Source organism: Grammomys surdaster, unplaced genomic scaffold (genome assembly GCF_004785775.1).
Source record: "Grammomys surdaster isolate TR1022 unplaced genomic scaffold, NIH_TR_1.0 332981, whole genome shotgun sequence".
NCBI classification, from domain to species: domain Eukaryota; kingdom Metazoa; phylum Chordata; class Mammalia; order Rodentia; family Muridae; genus Grammomys; species Grammomys surdaster.
The window spans coordinates 1-8960 of NW_021628168.1; the positions used below are offsets into that span (position 1 = coordinate 1).

General features: G+C 45.2%; 1 protein-coding gene across 1 annotated transcript; it reads left to right on the forward strand.

Annotated features, from left to right (window-relative positions):
- Positions 1-5614: 5614 nt before the first annotated feature.
- Positions 5615-7918, forward strand: LOC114616681 (5-hydroxytryptamine receptor 3B-like; the record flags this gene model as incomplete). Its single annotated transcript, XM_028762114.1, has 3 exons — positions 5615-5853; positions 5967-6149; positions 6763-7918. Coding segments are annotated over 3 exons (658 nt in total), but the record flags the coding sequence as incomplete, so codon positions are not given.
- Positions 7919-8960: the final 1042 nt, after the last annotated feature.

Below are 8960 nucleotides of genomic sequence, written 5' to 3' on the forward strand. Positions count from 1 at the left end.
GAGAGAGAGAGAGAGAGAGAGAGAGAGAGAGAGAGAGAGAGAGCGCTACTGTTTATGTAGCACCAAATGCTCTGGATGCCATTAGCTCCAGAGAGCACACTCATAGCCACTAGTACTGGGACACATACTGCTTATTACAGGGCACTGCTGCCACTTTAGACACCAGCTACATTCCACAGGGGGTCCAGACAAAGCTCTTATGTCTGCAAGGGCATTTGTGTACAGCCTGGGATCCAATCCAACAGCCATGGGAGAAGAGATGACTTCCAATACATATTGGAGGCGCTGGTTTCCAGAACACAGCAGGACGGACGTTCGATTTTTGTATGATCTTGCAAGAGTGGGCAGAAGTAGGAAGGAAATAGAGAAGTCATTTTGGATGGAAAGGGACTCACCAGGCAAAGGAAACTCACATAGGACTGGGGAAATGAAAAGGAGATTAGGGAAAGAGAGATACGTTGCTCAGTCTCTTTTTCTAACATGACTCTCATACCTTCTCTAGATTAGGGCGATTTTGTTGAAAATGTCCATTGAACGCATCAAATTTAGGATCCAAGGCATTCTGGCATCCTTCAAAGTCTTTGATTAATGATGTGACTGAGGCTCATACTTGACAGGCTGGCCTTCCAAGGAGGAGGTGGGAGGAAAGAGGTGGGGGAGGAATCTTAAGCTCTAGAATCTTCCTAGGGGTGCTCAACCAATATGAGAATCACAAACTTTCACTTAACCTGGCCCAACCCACAGTCTACATCCCCAAAGCCCTCACTCAGGTGCAAGACTCTCACTTAAATGGCAGCAACTTTCCCATTCTTTCCAAACTGGGGGTATTAGGAAGGACTTGGAAGGGGAGGAAAATGGGCTTCTGTATGAAGCGGGAGTCTGGGCGTCAAAATTCCAAGTACGTCATAAAGACGGTCATGCAAAATTGAGTACTGGTGGGGTCTACCATCAAGGAGGCAGTTAGAGGCTAACCTTGGGGCCTCTCCCATCTCCAAGGAGCTCTCCTCACACACATTCTGAATTAGATTCATCTCTTTCATTAACATCAATAGGCTCCAAATACCTTTGTGTACTTATTATTACCTGGCTTTAATGGATAATGAAATTGTGGCATAATATTGCTAACACCTGAAGGGTGTCTAATGGAGAACACGGGCTGAAACTAAAGTGTTTTTGCTTCCTTTTCTGTGGGATTTAAAGGCACCAGTTCCTTTAGTCCGTTAGGAGTTATGAGCTCTAGGTAGGGCAGGCTTACAGAGAATCGTGTCCTTCTGAGCAGGTGGCACATTCCCCTCACAGAAGCAGGAGTCGATGGCTCTTATGTGATTTCTGAGAGGAGGTCCGTATGAAGACCGACCCCAGTGGAATGGCCCCATTTGAGCTAATGTCACACCCTACTCTATTGGAACTAAAAGTAGCATCAGTAACAAACTCTGATGTAGTTCAGTGAACATCTGTCTTCTCAGGCTCAATGATTGTTGGAATTTGATCTCTGTTGCTGGGGTAAATTACTGTGACCGAAAGCTACTTGGGGTAGAAAGAGTGTATTTGGCTCATGTTTCCAGGTTACATTCTATCATCAAAGGAAGTCAGGGTAGGAATGCAAGGCAGGAACCTAAAGCAGAAACCCTAGAGAACAGTGCTTGTACTACTACGGCTTGCTCATTCCTAGGCTCATGCTTGGCTAGACTTCTTATACAGCCCAGGACTACCTGCCTAGGGATGGGGCAGCCCATAATGGGCAGGGCCTTTCTGCATCAAGTAATAATCAAAACAATCTCCCAAAGACAGAGCCATAGACCAATCTGGTCTAGGCAGTTCCTCAGTCAAGATTTTTCTCCCAGATAACTCTGGACTGTATCAAATTGTCAGTTAAAGCTAACTAGGACAATGGCAGGCATAGAAGGTTTAGAGAGGAATAAGAAAGGTTTAGGCTCTTGGTGTCTAACATAGACATCAAAATCTGCCTAAGGAGGTACAGCTCAATTTGTAGGGTATTTGTCTAGCATGCAGGAAGCCCTAGGCTCAGTCTCTAGCACTGCATAAAATAGCACCTAAACTTAGGAAAAAGTCTTCATTTGTCATCATGCAAATGAGAGAGGGACTCTGGTTTTGGTTCATTCTGGAACAAGGTTCTTTTCTGCCTACAGACTCACCAGCCACCAAAGTCTGGCACCTGAACTCAGAAGACCAGGCAAGGGCAGGGACTGGTTATATTAAGGCACTAAGTCTCCAGTATTTACAGAGGACCAGGCAAGGACAGAGACTGGTCCCTCTCATGGCACTAAGTCTCCAGTATTTACAGTAGCTTGTCAGCAGTCTCTTCATGCTCCATGTTTGCTGAACAAAGGAAAAGCTGAAGATCGGTTGAGGTAACAATACAAATTTCAGAAAACAACAATAAAATTAGAGGTTTGGTTTGTTCTTTACTTCATTTTTAAAGGCTGTACCAGCTAATAGGGGAGCATTAACTTAATCCTTAGGAGGCATTGACTCTAAAACAAACAGCAAAGTAGGTCCTTTGTTTTAGAAGAAACCCCAAACTGTGGTGCTATTTGGTTTATCTTAGAAGTGTTTGCATCCTTGCTAAGGACAGAATAGATTGGAATCTTCTAGAAGGCATAGTCAGCTTTCCAGTTTTGTAAGATAGATGGAAATAGGAAAATTTCTTTGTTTTATGCCACAGCAGAAACTAATTACCTAATGGGATACCTATATCTTTCTACTTTCAGTTTCTACTGAGACCTAGCAAAGATCCTTCCAAGTTCAGGACCATGTGTATATGTACAGGTCAAAAGCCCACGAATTTCATAAGTCTTCTCAGACCTCCCTCCACCTGGACACTTGGGGACCTTTGGACTGATAAAGACCTTTGGTCTTCAAGGAACCACATCACTCACTCGCCTTTGGTTTTAGCCTAGATTTATGTTTTCTGTCTGCATCTGGGTGGAGGGGAATCATCTTTACCTGTGCTAATTACATAAGAACTTGATTTAGAAGGACAGCAGTTCAATTGTACTTGAGATGTTTGGCAAGGCAAAACCATCTTGTTTCTTTAAAAGGAAGGGGGAGGGGCTGAGGAAATAGTCCAGTTGGTATACTGCTGGACTTGTAAACAAGAGTACCTGAGTTCAATTCCCAGAACATGTAAAGCTCAGCAGCTCATGGCCGTGTGTGCTTGTAATCCCAGCACTAGGGAGGTGGAGACAGGCAGATCCCTGGGGCTCCCTAGATAATTAGCTTGGTCTACTTAGTAAGTTTCAAGCCAATGACAAATGGTTCCTTGGGAATAACACCTAAAGTTGCTTTCTGACATGTGCACATGTTCATGTGTACACACATACCCCCCCACATACATACATACATACATACATACATACACACATACATACATACACACATACATACATACACATATACACAAGAAAGTAAGAAGAGCTGGGCGGTGGTGGCACACGCCTTTAATCCTAGCACTTGGGAGGCAGAGGCAGGCAGATTTCTGAGTTCGAGGCCAGCCTGGTCTACAGAGTGAGTTCCAGGACAGCCAGGGCTACACAGAGAAACCCTGTCTCGAAAAAACCAAAAAAAAAAGTAAGAAGAAATTGAGTCAGGGAGAGGCTGACTGTTGCATACAGGATTATACAGGTTTCCACACATAGACTCTGTTTCCTTGACTACTGATCTGGGTCCTTCCCACTTATGCAACATGCCTTGTCCTCGTCTTCAGGGTGACATTCATAGATTTCTCTCCCACCTCATGCAATCTCTGCTATGAAGTCTTCCAGGGTGATCCCACTTCTTCCCTCCACCCAAGCAGGTATGATCCCTCCATCCCACACTCTAAGAGGCCAGATCACCAGCATCCCAAGTTGGACCACAACAGAAAGCCCTCTGGGTCTCTGGCCACTCAGTGCTCTTCCTCCCGCCACTGTGTCTCATAGCTACCTCATCACAGTCAACAGAGATGCAGGATGATGATGGCTCATTGTGGGCTTTTTTCTTGTTGACTGCACTTTGATAGAAATGTGTTTCAACCAAACTATTGCAAAGCAATGTGTGTTGCACTGGTATAGATATTTGCAGCCAATTATGTTTAATGTGGAAGACAACAGCCAGACTACAATCCACCAAACAGCTCTGGCCTGCCAAGCTCCACTGAATCGGGACATGTTCCCGGATCTGATGGCAAGAGAGCCTCAGCTCTCATCAACAAGGTGTGTGGTGGACTCCCCTAGACAACCTGCCACCCATCACCAGGCTCTCTACCTCCTCTGTGTTTATGCTCATTTCTTTGTATTTTTTTTCCCAGAGCAGTCCTGTCTCCTCTCCAATAGCTGGGCAGAGCCTGATTTGTAGCTAGGCTGTAGCTGACAAGTAGCACTAGGAATCAGAAGACGTGGGGTTACATCACAGCTCGGCCACTGACTCAACTTACTTACGGATGCAGTGCTTCAAAAATCTATGAGATGGAGGGTGTTATCTACCCTACATGTTGTAAATGAAAAGAAAACAATATAACAGATGTAAAAGCATCCAGCACATGATCTAACACATAGAAAGCAGTCAAGTGTCCCATTGTCTGGCAAACCTAAGAAATTGGAGCTGTTAAGAATGCTGGTCCAGAGCTAGAGAGATGGCTCAGCAGTTAAGAGCGCTGTCTACTCTTCCAGAGGTCCTGAGTTCAATTCCCAGCAACCACATGGTGGCTCACAACCATCTGTAATGGGGTAGGACGCCCTCTTCTGGTGTGTCTGAAAACAGGAACAATGTGCTCATATACATAAAGTAAACAAATACATCTTTTAAAAAAAGAATGTTGGTCCAAATTCAAGAGCTAAGGGATGAGTGAGGATGCTGGTCTGCTCCATCAGGCTTTATTCAGGAGATGGATTATTAACAGCCCTGAGGGAAATCATCACCTCAGAGATGGGACCTTGATTCTCTTGCCTCTACCTCCCAAATGCTTGGATAACAGGTGTGTACCAACATTTCCAGTTTATGCTGTACTGGGATAGAACCCAGGGCTTTATACATGTTAGAAGGCACTTTATCAACTGAGCTACACCCCCAATTATAACCCCAGCACTGGGGGACAGAGATGGGCCAGAGAACTCACAAGCTAGCTAGCCAAGTACTGAACTTCTAGTTTACTGAGATACCCTGTTTCAGGCAATGACACAAAGAATGATAAAGGAGGGCACCCGACACCCTGCTCTGGTTTCTGCATGTGTCTGCATGGACATGTATCTGTGCACATATGCACACACAACAGCATTGTTAGGTCTATTGAAAATTTACCTTTCTATCTTTTTGAACCACAAAATAGCCGTGTGTGTGTGTGTGTGTGTGTGTGTGTGTGAGAGAGAGAGAGAGAGAGAGAGAGAGAGAGAGAGAGAGAGAGAGAGGTGTGTGTGTGTGTCTTGTAATGTAGTCCAGGCTGGCTTTCAACAAGTAGCAATTCTCCTGCTTCAGCTCCATAAATTCTGAGATTATAGGCATTTACCAGCACACCTGGCTGGTTTCCTACCATAAACCACATAGTCATTTTTCATCATGCACGAGGGGTGGGGCTTAAGTGCCATGTGCTCAGTCAAGTGTTAGGTCTTCTACTTAGACTGGAAAGTTCCCTTGTTCCCTGCCAGGTAGTGATTCGAAGATGTCCGTTGGCCTATGTCGTGAGCCTCTTGATTCCTAGCATCTTCCTGATGCTCGTAGACCTGGGAAGTTTCTACTTGCCCCCCAACTGCCGTGCAAGAATTGTGTTCAAGACCAATGTGCTGGTGGGCTATACAGTCTTCAAGGTCAACATGTCTGATGAGGTGCCAAGAAGCGCAGGGTGCACGTCTCTGATTGGTAAGCAGCCCCAATGTCACCTGACACCCTCCTAGACCATTCCTGGCCAAGATCTGCATGTCAGATGGAAGACTACCGCTTACTCCCTTTTCTCTGCTCTGGTCCTTCCACAGGGGTCTTCTTTACCGTCTGCATGGCCCTCCTGGTTCTCAGTTTGTCCAAATCCATCTTGTTGATCAAATTCCTCTATGAGGAGTGGCACAGTGGGCAAGAACAGCCTCTTATGTGCCTTCGAGGGGACTCCGATGCCAATGAGTCTAGATCGTACCTCAGGGCTCCAAGTGCTGAGGCCACAGGTTTGTGAGTAGCCCTGGTACCCCCATCCAGTACTTGGCTGGCTGCTTGCTTTGTTATGCTAAGAACCTGGTTCTACTGGGGAAGCATCAGACCATGCCTGGACTGAGTGAATGATGGAAAACATGTGCTTTAAAGCTCCTATTCTGTGAGATTTCTTCTTCGAACTGAAGACTGCCTCCTGCTGGAGATTATTTTAGTTTGAAAGTCAGGTCTTTCATTACCTTTAGTTTGTTTCATTTCCACAAGAGGCATGAACCCAAAAGTTCATGAATTCTGGTATATAAGCACACACACACACACACACACACACACACACACACACACACACCACACAAAGGTGGGGATAAATATGAAGAATTGCGTTCTGGTTGCTTTATATAAAGAACTTTAAGAATCACCCTAGCTCAGGAAATCTCCTAGATAGATGCAGCCTCCTCCACACACACCTTGACACAGTGCATCTCTGCCATGTTTCCTGGGTGTTCCCTCAGCAAAGCTGTGCCTGTTCTAACCAGGCAGCGTGAGAGTCCCCAACTCCAGCAATGACTTTTCCTTAAAGAATAAGAGCAAGTAGCTTCTGGTTCATTCAAAGTGTTTCCCTCTATCACACAGAGTCCCCGGTCGGTCAGGAACACCAGATCCCATCAGATACTCTGAAGAATTTCTGGTTCCAGCTCCAAACCATCAACAAGTCTCTCCGAACTCGGGATCAGGTTTACCAGAGGGAGGTGGAATGGCTCGCCATCCTGTACCACTTTGATCAGCTGCTCTTCCGAATCTACCTTGCCGTGCTGGGGCTCTATACTGTCACCTTATGCTCTCTCTGGGCACTGTGGAGCAGGATGTGACAATGGAGACTGCTGGTCTCACTTTATATGGAGTCACCACATGTAGGGAAAGCTGAACAGTGGAGAGGGTTTGAAAAGGAAGGGGTGGGTAGGTTTTAAAAAAAAAAAAACGCCTGCAGGAGGCTATTGTTTCTTTTCAGTGACTACAGACACAAGCATCTTATTTGCTAGTGACTAAACCAGTAAACATATATGTCCATAATAAAGATGTATAAATAGAATAGAGCATGCAGCAGCAAGCAATCTTTCACCCTCTCTGAACCATCAGCAACTGCACACACTTGGGTTTAAGCAAAAATAGTTTGTTTTTAGATTTTTGAAGCCGGGTCTCTTATAGTCCAGGCTAACCTTGAACCCCTGATACTCTAGCCTCTACCTTCCAAGTGCTAAGATTGCATATATTGTGCTACCACACCCAGAATATGTCGTTTGATATATTATGCTTCAACAGTCTATATGGTAAGCCAAGTCAACTTGGCTTAAGCCCTGCTCAAACCAGCTTAAATCCCCCAGGGTCATCAATACATGGCTCTATCTCCTCAATTCTGTCTTTGGTCTCATGTTGCCTTATATCCTCCCCTTAAATATTTGGTAGCCTCTTTAACGCATGAGTGTATATGAGGAGAAAGAGGGAAAAACAGATGATAGACAGACAGACAGACAGACAGTCAGTCAGACAGTCAGAGAGAGATTATCCAATAGGCCACATGCTTCCAGCCCCTGACACTGTGCCTGGTTCTATCCCTGTTCATTTAGGAAACCTCAGACTTCACTTCAGTTTGCCTTATTTAAAACAGGGGCTGTTAATATTTACTCTCTCTATATCATAGACTTATGAGGGCAAAATCAAGCCAATAGCTCAATGGCATCTTGAAAAGTACATAATAGATGACGAAAATAAATTTGAGACTTGCCTGCTACCAACAGAGGATTTCTGGCTGGAGTCTTTGGTGTGAGTGCGGGCTTCCGGTTTTCGGTTTGCTCTTTCTGCTTCCCCCTACACCTAGCTCAGGTCCTTAGAGTTCTACATGTGGGCATTCTGGAGTAATAATCACAAAACATTTCATTCTAGCTCACTGCTTGACGGACAAGTGTCTGATGTGCTTTCCCAAGTCAGAGGGAAAAAAAAATCTACCCAAGGCCAGACATCCCATTCCCTGGGCTTCTGCATCTCTATCCATCACTGAGGGTGGTCCTCAGATGGCCAGTGGGCAGAACGACACAGCAAGGCTTAGAGACATCATACAGCCTGGTGCTTCCAGCACAGGCCATGAAAGTCCGAAGCTGTTTTCTAGAAACCTATTCCAGGACTAAAATTGCCTTTAAAAAAAAAATCTGCCATCCCATCCCCACCCTGAAGAAAAAGAATTTAAATTCCAACAGCCTTTACCTGCACCCCCTCTTTCATTACCTCCCAGTTAGTGCTCAGCGCCAATTGTCCATGAAATTCCACTGCTGCCGTTAATGAAATGGGGAACGCAAAAAGTTTGTGAACAGGAAGTGTCCATGCAAACTCCACCTGTTTCCTTCTTGACTTCCTACTTTTTTACCATTGGCCTCCTCTGCTTCTATGGTGTCGTTAGCCTCTACATTGATCCTGGCCTTCTCCGCTTCCTCCCCCTGTTATCAGAGTGGGAAGTCAGAAAGGCATGGCTGTGGCATTTCCTCCTTCCTAGACGCATGCTGGAGGAGTCAGAGCCTGGAGGTCTGGTCCATCGCTGTTTACCCAAGGGAGCTCGAACTTCATTGCTCAGACCACAATTTGACTTACTTGAAATTGATGCTATAAATATTTACTATCTCCATGTCACAGACTTCTGAAAGCAAAATGGAACAACTTAATGACATTTCAAAAAGTCAATAACAGATGACACTATAAACAAGGGACTGCCTGCCATCGAGAGAGAGAGAGAGAGAGAGAGAGAGAGAGAGAGAGAGAGAGAGAGAGAGAGAGAAGTTCTG